The sequence below is a fragment of the Talpa europaea genome (assembly GCF_964194135.1).
Source record: "Talpa europaea genome assembly, chromosome: 8".
Classification (NCBI taxonomy): domain Eukaryota; kingdom Metazoa; phylum Chordata; class Mammalia; order Eulipotyphla; family Talpidae; genus Talpa; species Talpa europaea.
In genome coordinates, this window is record NC_140075.1 from 92,118,098 (window position 1) to 92,144,062 (window position 25,965).

The following is a 25,965-nucleotide window of genomic DNA, read 5'->3' on the forward strand; positions in this document are numbered from 1 at the left end:
GAAAGGTATGTCTTACTAAACTTGTACTCCTAGTGCTACCACGGTGCCTTGACATATAGTGGAGCAAGATTAGGTGCCATCTTTGCAAATGTTGTTCTCTATATTTTGACTATCATTTCCTACTGAAATCTATATGGGTTCATATTTACTGTATTTGAATGGAATTTATGGTGGGTAGATTTAAAAGTAGGCTAATTAATCTAGTTATAATTAAATTATAACCAAATTCTTCTTTTGGGGGGTTGTTTTGTAGATAGTCATAAAGCAGACTAATGAATGTGATGAAGAAATAGAAAGTTTGAAACAGATCTTAAATGATTATGCAGCTGAGTTCCCCCTTGAGCAAATGTCTCTAGAACAAGATCCCAATCTGCCACAAGTACAGGTATGTTTCTTTCATTTCTTCATCTAGCATTTCATCAACAAGCACTCAGGCATTGTTGTCTACAAGTCTGTGTGATAGAAAAATATTTCGTAATATCTCTCTTCCAGTTGAAGATATTTTTTGCATTTACTTATTTTCCATACCCATCTTATTAAATAAGTGATTATACAATTATCATTATGTTATGAGAGGAACTTTAGTTCTCCTAAGGTTCAACTTGATACATTTTAGTCTGAATATGCTCTGGTGAGGTGTTTGGACAACCTAGCTTCCCATTTAGCTTTCTGGGGTAGGGTTCAGGCTGTATAGACCAACTGGCTTTAGAGGCTTTAGAGGTGAAGACCCTGAACACTGTTATAATGGAGAGTTCCATGCACTAAGCAGTATTGCCATATGCATAACTAACAGTGTCCTGTATGCCCAGTTACAGTGGTTTGCATAGTAACCCTCCACTGCTAGAGTCTTTTCAGTCTTTGTTTTTTGAATCTGTATTTTTGCATTGAAAAAATCTGATCATATAGCAGGGATTGCAGGGAGCTGCCTTTTTCCTGCATCCAAGTTGATATAAGCAGGCAATTTCTATGGATTCAAAGCCAGGTTACACCACGTGCTAGCTGTGAGACCTTGGGCATGCTGTTTAACATCAAAGGTGAAATATAGAGGGGCTCAAAGATACACAGCTATTAAGTGCTAGACTCAAGGAAGACTCAATATTAAAGATTCATTGTGGTAAAAATGTTAAATTTCTCTTTGCACTAAAACAAAAATGTGAGGACCCCGGAGAACTTTTATTTATGAGTTGTATCTACTGATACAGAAAGAAATTAAAACTCAAAGGGTAAAATGTTTAATTTTAAAATAATAGTAATAAACCCATTATGTGTTATAGAAATATTATGTTAGTTATTATTACAGGAATTACATAGTTTCTGTATGTTATAGCATTTGTATTAACATTAGATGTTAATAGAAATAACCTACTTTTATGTAAGAAATTATATTTTCCAAAAGGAACAGTAGTGAGAAGAGTGACACAGTTGTACATTTTTACAAGTCTTACTATCTGACTTACTCAACAACAGCTAGATTTACGTCTGCTTCTGCATTTGCTCTGCTGAGCTGATATATTAATAGTTTTGTTTGAAATAGAGAACTTATTATGAAATAGATCTTGACCTCATGTAGTTTGGGCCCTCACGAGGGGGTCTGTTAATGCTTGTTGTGACCTGCCATGCCTCCTTCATGCTGGCTGCTCTGTAGACCGCTGTTTCTTTAAGTGTTATTATCCAGCTGCAGCATTGCATCTGTTAGGAGACATTATACCTCTGAATTTTGGTGTTTATGGAAAATGGACACAGACCATAGCCAACTCAAATTGTCATTTCACAGAGCAATCACAGGAAGTCTAATTTGAAATAGAGTAGGGATGTTGCTGTGGGCATATGCTTGGTAGCCAAGGAACCATGGGAGCTGGGAGTCAGGAAATCTAGCTGCATGCACCGTCACTAGCTAGCTGTGGCCCTGGAAAAACGACCTTTCCCTGGACTTCAGAGCTGGAGACATTAAGATTCTCTGACTAAAAAAAAAAAAAAAAAATGATTTTGTGAATATTTGTAGAATGGATGCATGAATAAATGGATGGATGGATGGATTGATGGATTAAAGAACATGTTAGGAACAAAATCCTAACACTTGAAGGTTTCCTAAAAAGAGCAGGATTTCTCCCAGTGCGGCACGCACTGCAAATCTCAAGCAGAGATCCAGTGACACCTTTTAGGATGCTAGACAGAAAGATGTCAAACTCGATGACGTCTACTATTTCTTCCAAATTTAAGTTTCTATAATTCTGTACTCCTCTTACATAGACAGTGGACATCTGCATCTCTTCTATAGACAAAAAAAATTTATTCCTGTATGTCAGTCATATAAATTTTGAGGTAACATCATAAAGCTTATAATCATCTGTCATTCCCATAGTCTGTTCCACTTCACAGCACCTTTATTTATCACTTTCCATTTGGCCGGAAACTTTGAGAAAAAGTAAATGAGTTCAGTCATACAAAGAATGCTTCAAAGACAATAATAAAAGTGTGAGATTTCTAATCTTGTTTTCTCACAGTGGTTCCCAAATGTTAGTTTGTTTATACATTTCCCGGGGAGCATGTTAAGGAGCAGGTTCTGGGCCCTGATGCTGTGACGTGCTGCCAGACCAGTGGCTCCCACCCCTGGCTGCTCACCCCAGCAACAATGAGCTGGCCACAGAGTTCCAAGCTTCAGCTCCACCCCAGAGATTGACTGACAAGGTGAGGCTAAGACATCCTGCAGCTCATAAATGCTCTCTAGGTTATTCAGAAACAGCCACAATGGAGAGGAGCTATATATACTGTCCCAGAGACTGGCTCTTAGTTCTGTACCACACAGCATAGAAAAAGCTTCATTTTTGTACCAAAGGAACCAGGCCTCTGTGGGCATGCACAGGGCCTCAGATGCCCCAAAGCCTGCAGACACTCTTTCTGCACAGGGAGAAATGGAAGAGATGGAAAAGCAGATTATGAGTTTGAACCAGAAAAAAGAAGACCTGTTGGTGCACTTGAAGTCAACCCTGCTAAAACTTCACCAGCATTTACAGCAAGAACAGCAGGAATTAGAGAAAGAAATGCTGCTAGCTGGAGCACCAGAAGAGGATGGAGTGGATGAGAAGGAACTTTCAGAGTGGCAGGTGGGTCTGACTCTTAATGCTGCCTGGCCCCGCATTCCATAGGGGCGTTCAGTGGGTAGTGCTTATCCCCTGGAAAATCTGTGGTACCTATGTATGTGGCCTGTGTAAGAGAGGAATTTAAAAAGGGAAATACTTTACCTGAGATTGTTCACTACTGAACATAAATCTCAGGGTGTGTCATTTTGGACTCAACCCAGAATGCTTCTGCCCAAGTTACTTAAGGACGTGCTTTTGAAATTCCATGAGTAGGTGGGTGGGGACTTCCCTTTGAAGTATCGTCCTACTAAACAGTCAGTCCATTGCTGGATGAAAAATGGGGCCAGCACCTTTCTAAGCCCCCTCTGAAGCCACATCAATGAATCACATTCTTGAATTGTTTGATGAGGGGCCCAGAAGGCAATGCAAATGAAGGGGACCTAAGTTGGATCAAGTCAAGAGACTTGGCTGGATTCAGCTGAAGGGTGCCAGACCCAGCGGCTGCTTATGTGGGTAGGCAGCTTGGATAAAGTGAGTAAAAATTAGCTATTGAATGGACACCCAACCGCAAGTTTTTGCTCTGTGCTTTTCAGCTGAATAGAACAGGCCCCATGTCTTTCCTGCCGGCAGTGGAAGAGGAGGCTGAAGAGAGCTCCCTGAAGAGTGAAGTAAGGAAAATGATTTTCTCATTAAAGTTGATTAGAACTGAAGCCTCTAAAAGGTCAATGAGAAGATCTTAAAGTGAATGGTAACATAAGGATGTTTAAATGTAATGTCTATATTTTGTAAGGGGAATTGAAGGGTTTTTATTATTATTATTTATTTATTTACATAAGAACTGGGGTACAGGCCAGATTCACGGGAGGGTGAGAGGATTCACCAGAGACAGAGTGGGGAACAGAACAGGCAAACTGACTGAAATACACTGCTGAGGGGAGCAGTGGGCGAGACAGGAGAGGTCTGCCACACCATGTGGGACTCTTGCCGGCTGACCAGGATTGAACCAGCACTGCAGAGGCAGCGGACAGCTTCACAGCGCTGCACTCAACCGCCTACGCCACCAGGGGAGGCCCATATTGAAGTTTTTTTACATTACTAACATTTTTGAAGTGCATTGGGATAGATGTAATTCATGCAAGAGTGGGATAGATGCAATTCAAGCACATCTGTGGGTGGAAGGGAGATTTATTGTCATACCCTGACTTCTGAATACATTGAACCCTTGAGAATACATTGTTTGGTTGGCACTGCTGGCATGCATTATAGAACTTTATTTCCTAGATTTGAATGGACTTTTTTGTCTCTAAAAACGTCATTACCGGGCCTCCGTGGTGGTGCAGGAGGTTGAGCGCTGCACTCTGAAGCTGTCCGCAGCCTCTGCGCACGGGTTCGATCCCGGCCAGCTGGGGAGAAACTCACATGGTGCAGCAGACCTCTCCTGTCTCACCAGCTACTCCCCTCAGCAGTAAATTTCATCAGTCTGCCTGTTCTGTTCCCCGCTTTGTCTCTGATGAATCCTCTCACCCTCCCGCACATTTGGCCTGGACCCCGGTTCTTGTGTAAATAAATTAAAATAAATAAATTAAAAACATCATTACCAAGAACACAAAGATATGTGTTAGCAACTAAGACTACTTCTGAACCTTCCACCACCTTAGATGAGACGTTTACAGTTGTCTTTCCTGAGATCAATTTCCATTTCATGCCTTCAAAATTATAATGGGTCTTGTGGCCAAAGGAAGAAAGTCATAGCAATTTATGGTTTTTGTGTCTCACATATGACCACCAAATATTTTTCCTGCTCAGTTTACAAATTGTTAAATAGCTCCATTGTCACATAAACCATTTGGTAGTCTTAAAACTGTGTGTCAGTAGAACATGAGAGAGTGAGTGGTGGACAAGGAGGAATACAGGTTTGTAGGGCATTGACCATCAGATAACCTCGTGATCTGAGCATGTCCATTCACAGCAGAGAGACCCGTGAGCACAGAGGAAATAAAAGGGGCCAAAATAGTGCCCCTGGGTATGAATCTAATTTAAGACCTGAATTTGCCTCTGAGCTGATATGTTTGTAATATTCATTGTCTTTGACAACAGCAACAGAAATTCATGTTCATCAGGCTGTAATTTAAAGACAGCATTTCAGGGTACATTGTCCCATGCAGATTCAATTCCTATAGCACTGTTTTAAAGATCTTTATGTGATGTGAGCTGACTCCCAACTTTTAAGAATATTTTTTTATGCTTCAGGAAAAGTGACCCCATTGGAAACCTATGATTTATTTAGACAAAACAATAGGTGAAGAATAGGGGAAAGGTGGGAAAATAAGGACTGCAATTTTATTGTCTGTTAAACTGAGTCTTGTATAAGAGATCAACAGGATTCTGGTTATGAAGGTAGAAAATCTCTTCCTTTGCTAATCAAGTGATTACTGTGTTAGAATGGAAATAAAAAAGCAGAGCCATCATCTTGGCCTTTACTCTGGAAGCATGACAAGGACTTGGAGGAAGACAGAGTGTCCTCATCATCTGGAACAATCATTCAGGTAATCTGGTGTAACACACCTGCTTGGGGGTGGGAGATGTAAGAGATAGAAAATCCAAGAAAAGACTTCACTGTTTGAAAGAATGCTTCAGGAGGAAACCTGCTTGGGTTGGAATGTTTTAAAGCTTTTCACCTTTACTTCTGCATAAATACAGCCAAGTACTTGCTGCTTATTTGCATTTCTGTTGTGCACTCAGCACATCATATGAGTATTCCCAGAGGAAAGCTCCATATATGAGAGTCCAAAATTTGATAAAACAGATAACTGAAAGGGCACAAAGGCTCAGCATCACCTTTCAAAGCATTTAGCGAGTCTCTCTTTGAGAATAGTGGGGGGAAGGGTCTCCCCATAATTCCTCTATTAAACAAAGTAGTGTATAATGTAAATAAGTCCTCTTGATCGTTATGGCTTTCTAAAACTCTAGTCTCTCAAAGTGGAGGGCAAATACCCTCACTTTAGAAAATCATTATAAGCTGATAGGAACATGATGCTTTTCCTTGTCCCTGAACCATCTCTGCACCATCATATCCATATACCTCCCTGCACATGCCTCTGGTCAGGGCTAACCCTCCCCAGATTCCATGCCTGGGCCTTTCCTTGCTCATTGGTACCAGCTCTGCTTGTAGCTGCATCTCCACCCTCTGACTCTTACAGGTACTTCTCTCTCCACCTCAGAAGTAGCTGGTGTCCCCTCCCATGGAGGCCCCTCCCACTTCCCCCTGCTCTCCAAAGGAACCACATGTCCAGCAGCCCAAACTCTCCCTCTTTTCATCTCCCTGGTTGGCCCTTCTCTCCATATCTGCCTGTAAATTTCCTCCTTATCCACAAAAGTCAGTCTCGGCATCCACCTTCTCATACAGATGCAATAAAAAGAAGAAAGGGGGAACATTTTTTTCCTTCTGATGAGAAATTTTAGGATTGCTCTCTTAACAACTTTCCTGTATATCATACAGCAGTCTTAACTAATCACCATGCTATACACTGCATGCCTAGTATTTATTTCTCTTATAACTGGAAGTTTGTGCCTTTTGACCACCTTCATGGAACCCCCAATACCCTCCCACCCTCAGCTAACCACCAGTAAGATCTCTTTTTTTCTGTAAGTTCAGGCTTTTGTGTATGTCTTTAGATTTCACATCTGAGACTATACAATATTTGTCATTCTCTGACTTATTTAGCATAATACCGTCAAGGTCTATCCATGTTGTCACAAATGGTGGGATATCCTCATTTTCTATGGATGAATAATATCCCATAATATGTGTGTGTGCACACACAGCTTCTTTATTCATTCAGTAACTTAGGTTGTTTCCATGTTTTAGTTAATATAAATAATGCTGCGAAGGGATGCATGCATGCAGCTGAGGGGTACCCAGGGGCCCAAAACTTAAGGGGTACACACTCTGAATGGGGGCCATCTGTGAGTACAGAGGCAAAGGAAGCACACTGTGGATGAGAAAGATATTTAATAGAATTGGTGAGCAGAGAGAGAGAGGAGAGGAGAAGAAAGAATTTCAAATAATCAGATTCCCAATACTTATTCCAAAACTTATCTATCCCCTTATGGGTAAATGCCCAACCAAACAGGCTTAGCCTGAAGCTGGGTGAGGCCCAAAAACTTGCCATAAGTCTTAAGTATCTTCCGGTAGGGAACCACAGAAAAGGAGTTAGACAGGTCCCAGAAACTGGGACAGAAAGAGAGATCAAAATTCAAAATCGGGCCTCCCTGGTGGCACAAGGGGTTAAGACATAACCAATGAAGCTATCCACAGCCACTGCAGCAGAAATTTGATCCCCAGCCAGGGAGCTACCCACATGGCACAGCAGACCTTTCCTGACTCACCCACTGCTCCCATTAGCAGTGTATTTCAGTCAGTCTGCCTGTTCTGTTCCCCACTCTGTCTCTGGTGAATCCTCTCACCCCCCACACCTCTGGCCTGTACCCCAGTTCTTGTATGCATAACTAAATAAATCTTTAAAAAATCATAATTCAAAATGTACCATGTAATCCACCATGAAAGTCAAGAAAATGACTGCCATTTTTCTCTGCCAAAATGCTGAAGTCTCAGGAGCAGCTTTTCCATGTGTTTCTCCCAAATTGTATCTCCAAAGTGTTTCCCTTACCCTCATTTGTTGAACCTCAATTTACATATCTACTTTGCTTCTTCCCAGCTGCCCCCATTTAGGAAGTCCAGTTCATGACCCACTGGGACTTGTAACTCAAGGAAGCTGTGTGTAAGGAGGGGCAAGGGAAACAGCTCCCATTCTCTGAGCTGTGGTATTCCTCCCCTTTACACGAAGATGTATCTCTAACACTATGAATGTGGGGAATGCAATAGCTTTATGATTTAGCATTTTTCTTTCTTTTTTTTAAAATTTATTTATTTTTGTGTAGAAGAACTGGGGTATAGACCAGAGGCTCGGAAGGTGAGAGGATTCACCAGAAACAGTGTGGTGATCAGAACAGGTGGATCTACTGAAATACACTACTGAGGGGAGCAGCGGATGAGACAGGAGAGGTCTGCTGGAATTACTACAGCATGTGGGAGTTTTAATTTTTTGAGTATCCTCCACACTATTTTCTGTAGTGGCTGTACTGATTTAGCAGTTACAGTTTTCAGTAAAAGGAGCAGAAAAGGAACTAACAGTTTATTAGGCACCACTAAATATGTGTCATCTCGTTTAATAATCACAAACGAGTGAGGTAGATCTTGTTACTACTTTAAAGACAAAATGACTGAGGCTCAGGGAGTATCTATTACAAATCCATGCTTTTCCTGCCATGCTATGTTATTTGCGTGTGTCCTTTTCACATTGTTTAACCTTGGTTAACTTTATAAGGAGGCATGCTGGATCAAAGTATATATCCATGTAAAATAAGATAGTCATCATGCAGCTCATGTTTGATTCCTACTAGGAGCACATACTCAAGTGCCTATTTCCCAATCCCATGCTGGTACTGGACATTTTCAATCATAGCCAAATTTAGCCAGTAGTTTAAATTGCATTTATATTCCAAGAAGAGTGAATGCCTCTTTAGATGTTTATTGCCTTTTGTATTCTTTCATGAATTGCTTATTTGTGCCATTTGATTGCTTTTCTACACAGGGGTTAATGTTTTCCTTATTGATATAAAAGTAATTAATATAGTAAAGATATGATATACATATTTATTAAGGGTATATTTTGTAAGTAGTTATCCCAGTCTGTTATTTCTCTTTTAACTTAGATTATGGTTTCTGGCACACATTATTTTTTATGTTGTTCATACTAATATGCCTCTCATTTATTGCCATAGCTTGAAAATTCTTCTCAACTCCTAGATTAGAAAAAGATTCACTTATACTTCAAGAATTTTTATAGGGGCCTCCCCGGTAGCGCAGTGATTGAGCGCTGGGTTGCGAAGCTGCCCGCAGCCTCTGCAGCGCAGTTCAATCTCAGGCTGTTCCCCGGCCACCGGAGGAGGGTCCCACATGGCGCGCAGACCTCTCCTGCCGCCCGCTGCTCCCCTCAGCAGTGTACTTCGGTCCTTCTGCCTGCTCTGCTCCCAGCTCTGGCTCTGGTGAATTCTCTCACCCTCCCGCGCTTCTGACTGTACCCAGTGCTTGTATAAATAAATAAAAATAAAATCTTAAAAAAAAAGAATTTTTATAGTATAAATTTTACATATAAAAATTAGGTACAATGAGAATTCATTACTAAGAGTGAGTCAAGGATTTATTTATATCTTTCATGAAATGCCACTCTTCTCAAATTTAATTAATCTTTTCCCCATTACATGAAATATATCATTTAATTTTAATGCTCATAATAATCCACTTAAATATGTAATTTTTTATATTCCTTCTGAACTAGAGAGTTTTGGAGAACTAGAGAGTTTTGAACTAGAGAGTTTTGAACTAGAGAGTTTTGGAACTCTCATGAACTAGAGAGTTTTGGAGAATTTAAGTTTTTCAAATAAATCCAGACTTGAGGAAGTTCACTTTTCCCCCTAATGAATTTAGTTTTTCATCAGTGCACCTGATTTCTTTGACATTTTTATAAGCAAAGGGTGCTGTAAAAAGAGCTCATTCCAGAGGACTGACTTGTAGGGCAGGGCCTTTTCTGGATCTCTTATTCTTTTCTTTACAGGACTCAGTTGAGAAAGTAAGCACATGTGACAGTTCCATGGCACAGCTTCTTGTACCAGACTCACTAAACCCTGAGCCAGGCCCAGAGTCCTCCCTGAGTCCCAGCCCAGCAGAGCAGGTAAGTCCCTGTCCCAAGCCAACTGCTCACACACCTGGACCAGCACTCAGAGGTGACAGGTTTTTGCAATTCTTTGTATTCCAATCCAAGAGTTTTTTGTGAACTTTAACTTCTTCATATGTGCTGCCAAGCTGGAGAACTGAAAGCTGTGCCTTCAGAGACTTACCTAGAAAGCAAGCATGGCACAGAGCAATTAAAGATGCTTCACTCACTCACCATTTCTCAGGGTGAATTTGTCTTTCCATCAGCAATTAATTCTTCTTCAATAGGTGTAAGTTATGGGGGCAATGAAAGTAGAGGACAGTTAATACTGATTAACTGCCATTACATCACATTTGTATTTGCTGTTTAATCCTCAGATTAAATAAGATAGGTTAATGCCAGAGGTTTACAAATGAGGAAATAAAAATTCAGGGAATAAAGTTACAGCTTGTAAATAGAATAAGGAATCAAGCCGGTATATTTCAATCTGCCTTCCTAATTTGAACATATAATATAAAAGGTGTGAAAAATAAGGTGGGTTTGGCCTCACAAAATAAGCCAGGACCAGAGCATCCAAGTGGCATGTCTGGGGTATGTGCTTCAAGTGTAGTTAGATATTGCATTTTAAGGCATTTTATAATGTGTGGGAGATGTGCAGGCTTGTAGAATTGACTGTAAAATATGAAGGAGTACATTTAAAACATTGGTTTTTAGACAAACAGTATAGCTCCAGCCAGAAAATTAGCTTGCCTTTTAACTGCATCTTGTCACTTAGATCAGTGCTGTGTCGCACTGTGAAAATGAGTCAGCATGACATTCACTGAACTAACGTGGATAGCAGAGGGGTGGTGAGCTAACATCCATGTGGACTTGCAGACTCCCGGGCATGATCAAATCAGGAACCAAAGCCCAGTTCTACTTCTAGCTGTGTGGCCATGGGCAGTTTGAATCACCTCTCTAAGCCTTAGTGTACTCATCTGACACTTGGAAGGACAGTGGGCTTGTGGCATGAAGTATTGATGTGGTCTTGTGGTCACACACAGCATGGCGGCTCCTATACAGCCCAGTAAAGGATGAGGTGTTACTAATTTACAGTTACGCTGTGAAGATGATGTAATTCTCTAACAAGAAATACGTGTGTGATACTTTTTAGTCCCTCCCCCCACCCCCGAAAGTGCACAGCCATAAAACGTTCATTTAAATAATTCTCCTTTAGAATTTGGGGAGATCAATTAGAGCAGATATCAAGTAAGAGTGCTATTGTGGGGAAAACTGTGGACTCAGAATTAAAAGATCACCAGGCTCTGTGGTCTTAGACAATAACTTATGTGTCAGTCTGAGCTTAGAAGCACAGTCTGAAATGGGAGGTTGTGAGCTGATTGAATGGTGTATGTGCTTGGGTTGCTTTAGCTAGAAAAAGAGGTGGGTGAACTGATTACTGGAAGATTCCCAGCCACCTTCAGCTATTGAAGTTCGAAGTTCCGTGGTTGTTAACATGCTTTTTTTTTCCCCCTTTCATTCACCTTTGAATTCTTTTAGGTTCAAATGACTAGCAAATAAAGCCCAGAGCAGTTACCTAGCTTCCTTGTTTCCTTATTAATTCAGTGAGTTAGTAAGAAAGCAATGAAACTCGATATTGTTATTTTAAAAAATGTGTGTGGCATATGATAGGGGCACAAATAAGGCTTTAGAATAAATAAGGCAGATGGTAAATATGTTATTACAGATAAATTAATTAGTTAATATTAATAGATTATTGTTTCAGGTGACCAAAAAAGCAGCTCTCATAATGTTTTCCACTAAGATAGAGCAATAGCTGGAAACTAGAAAACAAACTTGAGGCTGGTATCTGGCAGTAAAATCACACAACTGTTGCCTTTTTAAAAATCAGTATCAGAAAAGAAAATCAAGATGGGAATGCAACTGTGTATGGGAAGACTTCCTTAAAAATGTGATTCTTGATGAAAATTATAAAAATGGACTGATGAATTCAGTGGGGAAATAGAAACAAATTTTGGGAGAAAAGAACAAATATGTGAAGCTAGTAGATGGCCCAGGGGGGCAAGTATGACCCAGTGATAGTTCTCCCAAGCCAGCTTTCATAATGCTCATCAGCGTGTGAATATGGAGGGTGTTTTTAGACGCTGAGTGCTTTTGTTACCACTTGCCAGATTTGCTCACTTCTTTTGTACTGAAAGTTCTGCGTTTAAACAAAATACTACAAACATTGAGAAATGTGCATTTGAGTTGAGGTGGGGTATACACCCGTGAACAACTCCCATTAGCAGTGTGTCCCTTGGCCTAAATTGTGACTTATTAGATGCTAATGTAGTTAGCACAGTATGATATGGAAAGCATTGCATTTCATCATAATCAGTAAAATTTTTATTGACAGTAATAATTTGGTAGCACAAAACACAAATCCTTATTCCTGTAGAATTTCTGTAGAAGGTTCAGTAAACTCATTAATCAGGAAAAAGGTAGGTTATACAGCCGGGGATATCTATCTCCATATCAGATCATCTTTTACCTCCAAATTGAATATTTGTTATGTAATTACTAGAATACTTTCATTTATTTAGGTGCTCTTTTTCTATTGGATCAACAAGCAACCCAGCTAATTCAATATGAAAGGAACCTACACACCCCCCCCACCATATTTTCTTTAGACTACACCATGTACATCCTAACTCAATAATGTTTGAATATGTGGAAAGTGAAAAGTAGTTTTAGGGATTCTCTCTGAAGGATAGGAGAAATGTTTTCAGATTACCCCACTGAAGCTTGAGGTAAGCTATTTTTAATAGTGAGAGGTTTAGGGGCCTCCCCAGTGGCACAGCAGTTGAGCACTGGGCTGCAAGTGAGGGTCCCACATGGTGCGCAGACCTCTCCTGCCGCCCGCTGCTCCCCTCAGCGGTGTATTTCATCAGTCTGCCGGTTCTGCTGCCCGCTCTGGCTCTGGTGAATTCTCTCACCCTCCCGCGCTTCTGACTGTACCCAGTGCTTGTATAAATAATAAATAAATCTTTAAAAAAAATAATGAGAGGTTTAGAAGAGTAATAACATATATGTTAGAAAAACATAGCTAAAATATTGTATTAGTTGATGAGAAGTATAACTACTTGAGAAGATGTTAAGTGTCTGGCATATTCCTTGTATCCCACCCAGCCAGTATGTAAAGATGGGATTTTTTTCTGTTTGAACGGAGTGCACACAATGTAAGCATTGCTTAATTATGTGTCATGCAACTTTAAACACTGGCCAACTTGCTGCAATGTCCCAGACACACACCCACACGCACACCCTCCCCCTGGTACTCACCTGTCTCCAGGGGCCTGGTTGTTTAATGAACTGCAAGCCCATTTGTGTTCTCCGCGCCGGGAATACTCTACCTGTGTACATGCAGGTCTGCTGCTTGGAAACCTGGGGCATCAGGTCACATGATTGTTGCTGTGAGTGAGGAGGTGCATTTTTCTTTCTTCTCCTGCCTTTAGTTTTTTTTTTTTTTTTTTCCTTTCAACTGGGGAAATGCACATACAGGGGTCTTTGCAAGCCCAAATCTGAAAACTTTGGACGCCTGACTCTTCATTGCTGGATTATCTTTGGATTTACCTTAGGGTGCCACACCCCCTGCTAAGGCTGCAGTTCTGGGCTTTTCTGATGAACAAGGAACTTTTGAGGCCACGGTGGAGAGTCCTAGGCCCGAGCCTGCGGAAGTGCTCCATGTCTGCAAGACCCAGGTGGCCGAGCTGGAGCTGTGGCTGCACCAAGCCTACGTGGCGTTCGAGCCGGAAACATTAAACGCAGACATGCAACAGGAGGTGGAACAGCAGCTGGCTGGGTGCCAGGTAAGGCTGATGGGTCAGAGTTCGTGGCTTGCCTCTTCACCAATCACCTGCCAGGACTTGATGTATTTCTCTTAAAGCGACAGTGTGTTTCCTCCTGTTACTCCAAGATAAAGACCTTTATCTTGGTCTCAACTTTGCCTCCTCCAAGTTATTCTTTGAAATGATTTATATAAGCTGAGTACTTGGGGCAACAGTAATGAGTCAGAGCTCGAAATCTAGTTCTGTTACATTAACTGTGAACTGGAGGGATGTTTATTTCTTCCTGCATTTTCCTCTTTTGTAGGTTATCTCATAGGATTTTATCAGGATTAAATGAGATCAAGTATATAAATGCTTTTATAAAATGTATGACAGTAAGTTGAAACTGAATGTTGTAAAGGGAGTAGAGACAGCATAAAAGTACTTGCTGCCATTAACTGGGACCCTTCCTGCTCTTGCTCAGGAGGGCAGGGATATAAACTTCCTCGCTGTTAGTCAGTTTGAGTAACCTTTGCTGCTAAGCCCAGAGGCTGGGATCTCTAGGCCCCTCCAGGGAGGAGCCAGCATGATGACATGGAAGGTGCATAACTGTCACAACAGCTCTGGCCGCCTCCCCTGTGTCCTTAGGAACCAGCCTTGGCCTGACGTGTTGGCTTATTGGCTCCCCAGAGGTGAGGACATGCTCTCGGAATATCTCCTGTCACCACCAAGCTTCAGGAAATACCTCTCACTATATAGCCTGTCGCAGTATTGGAGGGAGCCCTCCCTGGGCCCGAGGCAGGCCCTCCTCTTTCCCATTCAGACCCAGGGTTTTACAAATCCAGCACCTGCCTAGTGGGAGACCCAAGCTGGTAGGCTGATCTCCTTCCCCCACCACATCTCAGCAGGTCTGACTCCAAAAGTCAGTTCTGGGGGTGCGAGTTCACTCACATACTGGCACTAACACGTGACCTGGCTGATGAGACATCAGGAATCTATCAGGGTCTATGACAACACAAAGCAGCTATACCAGCCTGACCCTGCAGCCTTCCAGATGTTCAGTCCCAGGCACTTATCGCCTTTCAGGACCAAGTTGCCAACAGATTGTCCTGCTGATTGTGAAACCCTCATGCCAATTCCTTGATCATCACCAGAACCCTGCTTTCTTGCTGGCTGTACTGAATTTGAGCATTTGAGGCCGCTCCAGAAAAAGACACAGCCACAAGGTGGCAATAGGAGGCACCAGGCAATAGGGGGCAGCATTTTGGGTGGATGGTGAGGGCCAGTCACTTTGCCTCTGCTCTCGGCAGGAGGCCTTAGAGATACTGGGGGAATGGAGCCACCACCCGGAAAGGGGAGAGGGCAGGGAGCAGGAAATCCAAGAGGGGATGCCAGCGATCTCTGCAGGGCAGCTGAGGCCCCATCAGGGTTTGTCCCAGGATTTGCCTTACCCTGGCTAACAGATACAGAGTCTAGTTTTGAGTTTGGTACCAGTGGATTGGAACTAATGGTCCTGAACTGCTGCAAAGGACCCATATACAGAGGTCATGTTTGACTTGGGGATGTAACACCATGGCATATACAACTTAATGTGAAACATATAAAAAGACTTACGATGGTCGGTAAAAACCCTAAGTTCCCCGGGGTAAATGGCCAAAGGACAGAGCAAACAAATCAGTCAAGAAAAAAATTATATTCCGTCATTTAGTATTTGAGAAAAAAGTTATTCAGCCTTGATTATTACAGGCATGCCAAGCTGAATGTTTGCTCTGTTCCTACATTACACTGGCAGAAATTATATCATTTTGGAAAACTGGAGAAAAAGATCTACTCATGTTTGGCAGTTCTGATTTGCTCACTGTCTAAGAGATCAACTGTCTAAGAGATCAACTGCCCGCATATAAAATATCCATCTTCTTTGTCCAAATAATATCATTATTTTAAGTATACCCTCTGAAAATAGGCAAAAAAGGAGAAAAATGTTGGTTATGAAAGTGAAGACCTGAAAACAACTTATAAACTGGGAAATTAATGAATCAAACAATACCATCTTGTAACTGTAAGAATGGGAATCACAAAGTATATGTAGATACATAAGGAAATATAAATATATATGTAACAGCTAAGTGGGAAAATGAGCACAAAGGTATCATATACCTTGTTTACAGCCACTCTAAATTTTGTGAGTTCATATTGCTGAAACTTTGAAAAATCTCTAGAGGATAGTAGTAGTTTGCCTGGATGGAGATTTTTGGGTTTTTTAATAATGATTTTCTTACATTGTTCATTTTTGAAGATTTATTTATTTATTTATACAAGCACTGGGTACAGTCAGAAGCGTGGGAGGGTGAGAGAATTCGCCAGAGCCGGGAGCAGAACAGGCAGACTGACGAAGTACACTGCTGAGGGGAGCAGCGGGCATGGCAGGAGAGGACTGTGCACCATGTGGGACCCTCGCCTGGCGGCCAGGGATTGAACCAGTGCTGCAGAGGCTGCGGGCAGCTTCTCAGCCCAGCGCTCAACCACTGCACCACTGGGGAAGCCCTGTTCATTTTTGGACAGTGTTTGATTTCTCCCCTCAGGTATAGTCCCCGTGGTTGTCCCACCACCGCAGCTCCTGTGATCCACCACCTATGTCCCTGTGCTCTTCCCTCCCCTGTTCTAACCCCTCCCTTTCCCTCCCCTGCTGTGTGCCCCCTGCCCCCCACCTATGGTCAGTTATATACCTCATATAAGTGAAACCATCCTATATTTATCTTTTTCCTTCTAACTTGGATGGAGGAGTTTTAGAGATATTATTTGAAAGTCTATTTTAAGTCTATTTTAAACTTAGTTCCCTGAGTTCCTCAATGAACTGAAGGTGTTCTTCCCGGGGCTGAGCACAAATGCAGAGGTGCTGGAATATGATCGCTCCAGTCACACTTGTGAGTCTAGCCAGTTGGCATGACTTTTTGGACTTCTGAGCCCCCTGGAGAGGGCAAACTCAATCTGCAGAAGAAGAATACAATGACCTGACTTACTGGCAGACTTACTTCATCCAGCTGATTTATTTTTAGATCCCTGTGTAAGTTGGCCAGTTGTACCAATGACTGTTTAGGTTCCAAATGATTTCTTCTCTAGGGTTCTTCTGATATTTTGGAAGCTTATTTGGCTTGAGAAAGAGAATGAATAAAGCGGGGGCAGGGGGTGGAAGAATTTTCCATTAGTGCTGTGGAGTTCTTTTTTTCTTTATTGCTACTCAACACTTGGATTGCAACAGAAAAGGGTTAGGAAAGTAGGGAAAATTATTATAGTGCACACAGACTATCTATCAGGCACTGCCCAGTTAATGAATTTAACTCTTTAACCCCTTACAGGATCTTGGGAGTTTATACAGATGATTGAAGCACATTCAGACAGAGTCAGGTGCTAGAGTTTATTCAGCTACTAAGTGGTGTGGCTGAGATCCGAGCCCACATAGTTTAGTTCCTGCACTGGTGTGACCTTTCCAACCTGTGTTTCTGAAATTTGTTATATTCACTTAGAGAGAGTGAATCTAATTTATTATGGGAACTAACACTCATTCAGGATGAACGTGATGAATAATTAAATAATTTTGTTTCCCTAGGCCATGCTGACAGAGATTGAGCATAAAGTTGCATTCCTGTTAGAGAACGGCAAAGATCAGGGCCTGGGAGACAGTGGAGCCACGCAGCAAGAGGCCGAAGCACTTTCCTTGAAACTGAAAACTGTGAAGTGCAATTTGGAAAAAGTCCAGATGATGCTTCAAGAGAAATACAGTGAAGACCAGGTAAGATCTGACCATGCATGTATAGACATGTACATACATTTAATGTTTGGTAGACCCACAGGAATTAACTGAGTGGAGCTGATGAAACAACTGCAGAGGAATTCTAAAAAGGAATTAGGTTACTTACAACTGTAAGAATGTTTGCACTGGCTTTTATTATTGGTTTCATTACTGTGCATTTTCCTTTCTAGGTTGTTGGTGATGGTGTTGACTTGGTTCAGGTTGGCTTGAATGAGTTGATAATTATTGCTGGTAAAAATGAGATCTGGTATTAACTTTCATAAAAGGAGGAATGTATTTTAAAGGAATTTTGTGGCTTCAATTGATTGAAAAACTAAATTGCTGTTGAAAAGATTAAAATTTGACATCAGAAATACAAAAGCTATATCTAGGATACTTTTGTTATTCATTTGCAAATAGTTAGATATAATGATCAAAGTATCCTACCCTTAAAGTGTTCTTGTGACTTCAAAAACAATCTTTGTTTTTAAGTGCAAATGTGCATTTTATAAGTAAGAGCTCATTTTATAAAATTTGCATCCTTATTATGAAATGGTGGTTCCTACTTAGAAAATTCACAAAATAAGATTGACTGTAGATAAGTCATGCGGTTCCCCTTTCATCCTAAAATGTTATTTCCTTTTAAAAAAATTCTACTTAAATTTTAGGGGAAATTTGAATTCATGAACTACTACTACTTTTTTATTTTTTTTTACTTTGTTCTTAAGAAAAGGTAATAGATTTGCTGGCTTTTAGTAATTCACTGAATGCATTAAGTCAGGGAAATGCTGGTGACCACTTCATCAAATGTGATATTGAAGTCATTATGAAAGGAGTACAATAAATCATTGTATATAATTATTGCAAATAACAAAATATAGTCATTTCTGTGAAATTATCCCGCTATGTAGTCTCATTATTTGAATTGAAATAAAGTGGGTTAAATTTTTATATAAATAGTCTATCATGAAGGTTTTTTTTTTTTTTGCAGAATTCTGTCATTCTAAAGAAACCATCAGAGCATCAGAAAGTTCTCCAAGCAGACAACCTTTCTGAATTTGAATCAATTGTAACTGAAAGGACGCAGTTCTGCAGACAAAAAGATTTCCAGCAGCAACAGGTAATTTCAACCCTTAACAGTTGTAAGAGCAAGAATAAAGCTTTCTCTTTGGAATTTCCATTTAAACTAAACACTGAACTGCTGCTGGAGAGTTTTCTCACATGATTGAATAGAAAGTGTGATGTATGGGTATTTCCACGTGAGCAGCAGCTGGGAGTTCTGAGCTTGTATTGCAGCACCTGCTTTGCCTTCAACTGCTACAGTTGAGGACACTCTAATTTTGCTCCTTTATTATCTTGCATCTTAGATAAATCCTGAAAATATCTCCTTTTTATTATTTTTTAATCAAATGCCATTGTTTTATATCCATGATAATTTTTTGACAGTATAGGATTTGTCCCCTCAGGTGTGATCACCATAGCTCTCCCACTAGTCCAGTGTGCTCCAAGGCTCTTCCCCCTGCACCCTACTCCTGTTTAACCCACATACCTTGACCCTTCACTTTCTCTGGATGCCTCAGATCTATGGTCAGCTTTCAAGTGTTGGGTTTAATGTAAATGACACCATCCTATATTTATCTTTCCCCATCTGGCTTATTTTGCTTAGCATTATCCCTTACAGCTTCATCCATGTTGCTACAAATGGCATAAGGTTATCTTTTTTTTTGATCACTGAGTAATAGTCCATTGTGTATATATACCACATCTTTTTTTTTCTTTTATAATTTTTATTTGCTATATATATATATATGTTATCATACAATACCTACCACCAAACCCCCAGTATCCTCCACTATAGTCCTTTGGGGCTCCTCTCCCTTTTTTTTTTTTTTTTTTAATTTTTTACATCATTTTTCACTTTTGCACAGTGTATGCTTTTTCATCTTGGTTATAGTCCCCATACAATTCCCACCCCCCTTATTTTAACCATAATCCCGCCCATCCCACCCCCTCCCTCTGTAGTGTGTCTCTGGTTTATAGTTGCTTGTTGATTTTGATTTTTACTTTATCTTTTTTATTGCTGAGTAATATTCCATTGTGTATATGTACCACATCTTCTTGATCCAGTCATCTATTTTTGGGCATTTGGGTTGTTTCCAAAGCTTAGCTATTGTAAATAGTGCTGCTATAAACATAGGGGTGCAGGTGCCCTTTTGTGTCCTTTGGGTAAATACCTAGGAGTGGAATTGCTAGGTCATATGGAAGCTCCATCTTAGTAGACTATGGAACATCCAGAGAGCTTTCCATAGTGGTTGGACCAGTTGGCACTCCCACCAGCAATGTAGGAGAGTTCCTCGCCAACATCCTCACCAACATTTGTATGCAAATATCTTAAGGATAAACTTTCCTCTGTAACTACAATACCTCTTTCCCTACTGTTTCGGAATGTATTAGTATATTTTTGGTGATTTTCCATGTACCTAATATATATGGAAACAACACTTGGTCATTGTGTGAATATTTTAAATGGTTTTTTGAGGAGTAAAAGTTGATGACACCAAGGAGGTAAGAAAGAAAAGTAATAAATAGGAATTTAAGAAGTGGTTCAACATTAGATTGTCTCAACAGAAGAAGCTATTGGGTACTGATTGAAAACCTTGATTGATTGGATCATTTGACTCTCATTAAATTTTAGGTTCTGGAATTAAAACCAACAGAGCAAAAAGATTTAATCAAGTTCATAGATTGCAATGCTCAGAAAATATGGTCTCACTCTTGCCAACAACATAAAAGTGCAATGCAGAAGTCACCTGTGAGGTAAAGCTTTTGAAACAGTTGAACATTTAGTAGTTTTCTCATTGGGAGAATTAAGAGTGTTTCTTTTTAAATATCACTTATACAACACTGAATATAATTTTTAAAATGTGTACATTGATTATTCTTTTCCTGGTTTTGTTTTCCCTTAAAAGCAATCAGGCCTCTAGCCCCAAAAATGATGCCCCAGACTTGGTTTTGTCACCCCAGGACCAACGTGGAGATAAATGGCAATATTTGCATCATGAACTCTCATCAAAAATAAATATACCTCTACCTCAGCTTGTGCAGCCTCAGGTCAGTGTGCATCTGAACACAGGGTAAATAAACGTGTTTAGCTTTGAAAATATAGCCAGTGTCCATTCAATGCATATGTATGTTCTGTGCTAGTAGCAATTTATTTTCAGAAAGCAAAGATGCCAAGAGGGCTTTTCATTAATTGTCACCTTTCACCCTCCTGGATTCTGCACTAGGTGCCCCTCCTTTGTGTTTCTGTGCCCCACGGACTTTTGTTAGAGCTCTTACTACACTGTGCAGCTGCGTATTTGTCTGTGTTCCTTATTAGAGGGCAAGAAAGACCATGTTGGCCTGGTTCACTCTTGAGTGCCTGGAACTTCATAAAATAAGTCTCGATTACTATATGTTGAATGAAAAAGGAATTAATATACATATAAAGCAATTTTAAAAGATAGTGTTATTCATTCATCAAAAGATTATTTGGAATCTGCAGTGTGCCAGCTCCTGTGCCAGTGGTGTTCCCACTAATGCACCTTATCATCACCATTACAAGTTTATTTATACTGTGCCAGCTACTGCTTTTTCTCCAGAGATCCCATGAGTAGAACAGCACTTTGTTCATAGCTCTATTGCAAACAGCAAGTGAGCTTTTGCCTTCAACTTTATATTCAAACTGCCTGGGCAAAGGTAACCAACGATTTCCTAATTCCCTGGTGGGAACTTTTCTTGCTCTTCTGTGAATCTTTACTTGATTCAAATGAAGTTGAATCAAATTCTGATAGGGCTTTAGACTTGGTTTCACCTTATTATACACACTATAACATGTATATTGTTCTTTTCACAAGTAGAATGGCATCAGTAGTTTTTCTCCAAGTAGCATCCTCTGCCACCCTGCTCTTTCTTTTTATACATTAGTTTTCCAAATTGGAGAAGAAATTAGCTCTGAGTCATTCTCCCTTCTGAAATCACAGTTCATTTTCAATACTTACTTTCTCAATAACAAATCAAGATACAAATCTGTGCCTCGAGATCACTGTGTTCTAAGTGTTAGCTATACCAAGAGTCTTGCTGTTAATGGAGAGAAAAACAACTAACTTTGTACCATGTATAGCAGTTGCTATTAAAATGGAAAGATTAGTGATTTTTACTGTGTTTCTCATATTATGGGTTGTTTTCCTCATTTTGATATCTAAGTGGATCTTTGTCTAAGAAAAGCTTATCATGACTTTTCAAGCTGTTCAAAATATTTAAAATTTAATTATTTTTCATATACATGACAAGATAGACAAAAATGGTTACCAAGAAGGTAACTCATAAGACCACATGCTAGTGCAAATTTCTTGTTCTGCATTAACATAACAGGATCTCAAACTGTCTATAATAGGATTTCCTTTTTTCAAATAGGTTGCCACAAATATGAGTATTCTACCCAGTGTAAGTATGTATAGCTTTAGATACCCGAACATTGAAGAGCTGAAAACCTATACCACCCAACTTGAAGACTTGCGTCAAGAAGCAAATAATCTTCAGACACAGGTAGCAGCTGCTCTTATATCTGTTTTCCTCCTTTCAATAACAAAGAATGGTGCTATTATCACTGCAAATTGGCTGTAGTTTTCTTTATTGAAAAAATAATAAAATACATCAGAGGATGAGTCCTAGAATTGCATATAGAATTTCTCTCTTGCCAACTCTGGCAAATATGGTAGTGGCTATCTAGAGTACTGTGTGCAAAGGCTTCTGAACCTGAGTCCAGAATTAACAAAAAGGAGGATCATGATTGATTAGTACTATCTAGAGGGCTCTGGAATAGAATGGGTTTGGAAGGGCGTGGTGGAAATATCGGCCAGGTTTCCAGAAATGAATAGACTTAACATAGTGCTGGGTCATGTTAGGTATCCATCAGAGAAGATAGCAGGAAACACAGCTCAAATTGGGTGTTTTGGCAAGCAAGGTATGGGGTAGCTCTCAATCGATTCAGGCAGAGGAGTAAAGGACAGTTCTGGAGCCCTCACTGACTTTTTCAGGCTTCAGTGATCTTTCTACACCAATTGTGAGGCAAGCCCACAGGTTGGCAAGGCAGGAAGGCCAGGGGCCTGAGGGGCTGTCAAGCCCTCCTACCCCCAGTGAATCTTATGCTTTTCTCACTGGGCTCTCTCTGGCATTCTCTTGTCGTCTTCTGTAGCCGTTCCACCATACCATCTCTAAGTAACACCGCCCTTATATACCTGACCCTTAGGCACAGGTGTGCACACTTACCCATGCCCACACCATACTCCAAGTGTCCACCATCAGGCATGCGTGACCCAAGTCCACTCTCTTCCAAGCACCTCCTACATTAGCACAAACAAGGCTGTGGTGATAGCCACAGAAGCCAATGGTATAGAAGCCTGACCAATCTTCATTTACCCTATAGGGTGACTGTCAGTTTCAATGTGCACCCAGATTATTTGTAACTGGTCAGGACTCCATGGGTAAACAAAAAGAGTTGTTCCAATAGTTTATGCTAAAATAGACTTGTGGCTCCGAAATGCAGTTTGGTAGGGTACAGCTGCAACACTTTGGGACCCCCTGGTATTGTATATCGAAAGGTGGCCTTAATTCTCACATCAGCCCAAACCTGGCACTCCTGGCATCCTGGCTCTACAGCCCATCCTGACTTTAAGATACTGTACCTCTTTCTAATCAATCCCTTCAAGATTCTTTACTTCTTTTACCTTTCCAGGCCATACTTGATTTTATTAACCCCCTTCTACATTTAAATGTGGGGGGCAGGGAGCAATGGGGAAAAGGATGGTGTGTATCATCTGGTACCACACTTGCACCTGTGTGGCCAGCTCAGGCCTTCCTTCATCTCTTGATTCATCTTTTAATTCCACTCCATCATCAAATAACCACCTAACATTAAGTTTCTCAAACTTGTCTCTCTCAAAGTTAAACATCTTTATTTATTCTGCTACCTAGTTCAAAAGGTGTGTGAAATAGCTTACTATAAAAAGTTTAACATAGATTGTGAATTATAACAGAAATCTGGGACAATGTCTGTTTAGGGAGGAACAGAGTCCTAATAGTTTTAATTTTTTCTTTTCTCTTAACTCAGGAAAACATGACAGAAGAAACATACAGAAATTTGGATAAAAAATTATTTGAACTATTTCTGACCCTCAGTCAGTGTCTTGGCAGTGTCCAGGAGGTACTGCAAACACCTGGGCTATTCAGAGAGGATATTTGTACCCAGCAGGTACACTATGAGGTAGGAGACGCCCAGCATGCCCAGCGAACCCTCGTGCTGGCTGTTACGCAGCCATTAGTTAAGTAAGCCAGAGCTGAGAACTCTCCGAGCTTGTTCACCGTGTCTTCCTTCCTTTCCACAATACAGACACTGGCTCTTGAGCTGAAAAAACTCTACTTGGCTATGAGTGACAAGAAGGATGATATTTTGAAAGCCATGACTTGGCCTGGCAAGAATACCAGCTTGTTCTCTGAATGTTTTAATAACCTCCAAGTCTACCTGGAGCACACCCAGAGTGCTGCTACCTCCAGAAACAGGTCCCTGAAAGCTGGCCTCGACTACAACCGCAGTTATCAGGTACAGGTCTGGGCACAGGCCCACCTTGGCACAGACCTCTAATTTCCATTAATTCCAATTCCTGGGAGCATTCATTAAAAGAAATAGCTGGGGCCAGTGGGGAGACATTGATTCTGTGGAGTCCTGCAAGTTAATTCTGCTGCCAGAGACCTTTTGAAAGTGAGGTCCTTTCCAAGGTCTCAAGTATGAACGTGTTAGGCTGAGCTTAAGTAGTGACTCATGTGTTGCGTTCAGCCAGTTAATGAGTGTCGTATGGGAGGTTCTCTAGGTAAAAGGGAGCCACTGAAATTTTTGAGCAAAGGAATGACAGGCAGTTTCATCTGGCAGATATCTAAGGTGAATCGGAGGAGGGACATGGTAGAGACTAGCTTGGAAGGAAGAGTTGTCTAATGAAAAAGAAAGTGAAACTGCACCACTTGTGAAGGAGCCTTGCTCATAAAATCAAACTCTTATCTAATCAAGCTTCTGGAATCCAAATATAATTGACACAAGGAAGAAAGCATGTTAAACAGCTCTGTGGGGGTGCAGTCAGCCTAATCAAGTGGGAAGCTGTTCAGAATAAAAGGCCCATTTTTTCTCCACCACCCTCTCTAAGATCAAGGAATAAAATGGAGATCGACAAGAAGCCTGCAGATTATGTGAGACTTAACACACATATCAATCCATTGCACTCTGTTGAATCTCATTTAGAGCCCATTTCAAATAAACAGACAAAAAAAATATAAACAACTAGAGAAACATGTGCCCTTTCTATGGTTAATACTATCCACGAATTATTATTGATGCATAGAATTTTAAAGGAAGAAATCGTTATCTTTTAGCAATCCATATACTGAAGAAACAATATAATATCTGGGATTTGCTTCAAAATAATCCGAGGGAAGGGAGATTAGGTATAGTTGAGAGGGTTGAGGGGACAATGGAGGAGAAGCAACCAGCCACGAGTCAGTAACTGTTGAAGCTGGATGATGGTAATTCTGGAATTCCTCTCTTTGGTAGATGTTTGAAATGTCCACTAGCACAAAAACTAAAGGACAACTAAAATTTAAAAGGTGAAGTCCTCAATGAGATTCTCACTGTCTCCTGTTTATTTCCTGTTTATTTCCAGAATGAAATAAAGCGATTATATGGTCAACTTACTAAGAACAAAACATCTTTGCAACAGACTCTGAATGAAATTAGTGGCCAGAGTATTGATGAACAGCTTCAGGTAATCAAGTAAAAAGAATTCAAGCTGATGTAATTTTGGACCAAAGCGTCTTATGTACAAGTTGTGCTCTGGACACTTTGAGAGCAGTGGCAAGATTTAAGTAAATAAAGAAAAGTGAAAACTGTCTATGTTAACCTTTAAAAATCCCTAAGTAATGCTTTGTGATGCATAAATTAAGTCAAAAGTCCCCGGTCACCTATCAGCTGGGAAGAATGTAAGTTTGTCCACAGTTGGGAAATGAGACTCAATCCCTCGTGGTAGGAGGGCTGGTTAATCCAGCTGCTAGCGATCACTTGCAAGATACCAGAATCTTAAGAGTAAATGCTCTTCATCCAGCTGCAGTTTCACTTCATGTATTCGGCAAGTACTAAATGAGAACCAACAGTGATCAGACACTGCTCTAGGTGTTGGACTTAAATTTATCCTTAGGAAATAAGACATGTGCATGAAGATAAATATATAATAAATAGTCACAGATGGCTCTGGTAGCACTGATTGAATGAAAAACTCTTAAGTAGCCATCAAGTCCACTGAGAGCAGACTGTTAACTAAAGCAGTGTCTGGCCTTACAGTGGCATACTGTTTAAAAAGAATCAGACCTGTTCTGGTTCAGTGCAGATCAAATCTGTGCTGATTGAAGAACTGGTAAGTGAGGAGTGCAGG

At 40.6% G+C, this 25,965-nt stretch overlaps 1 protein-coding gene across 1 annotated transcript in view; it reads left to right on the forward strand.

Moving 5' to 3' along the window:
* SYNE2 (spectrin repeat containing nuclear envelope protein 2) overlaps positions 1 to 25,965 on the forward strand; it is a gene marked incomplete at both ends in the record, with an annotated part of 255,875 nt that overhangs the window by 147,767 nt on the left and 82,143 nt on the right. The window contains 14 exons of the mRNA XM_084241092.1: positions 254 to 385; positions 2,907 to 3,104; positions 3,674 to 3,748; positions 5,522 to 5,626; positions 9,758 to 9,874; positions 13,474 to 13,704; positions 17,270 to 17,452; positions 18,444 to 18,572; positions 20,148 to 20,269; positions 20,422 to 20,563; positions 21,908 to 22,039; positions 23,604 to 23,756; positions 23,883 to 24,092; positions 25,201 to 25,302. Coding sequence (XP_084097218.1) covers positions 254 to 385; positions 2,907 to 3,104; positions 3,674 to 3,748; positions 5,522 to 5,626; positions 9,758 to 9,874; positions 13,474 to 13,704; positions 17,270 to 17,452; positions 18,444 to 18,572; positions 20,148 to 20,269; positions 20,422 to 20,563; positions 21,908 to 22,039; positions 23,604 to 23,756; positions 23,883 to 24,092; positions 25,201 to 25,302 — 2,031 coding nt within the window. The remainder of the gene's footprint in view (positions 1 to 253; positions 386 to 2,906; positions 3,105 to 3,673; positions 3,749 to 5,521; positions 5,627 to 9,757; positions 9,875 to 13,473; positions 13,705 to 17,269; positions 17,453 to 18,443; positions 18,573 to 20,147; positions 20,270 to 20,421; positions 20,564 to 21,907; positions 22,040 to 23,603; positions 23,757 to 23,882; positions 24,093 to 25,200; positions 25,303 to 25,965) is intronic.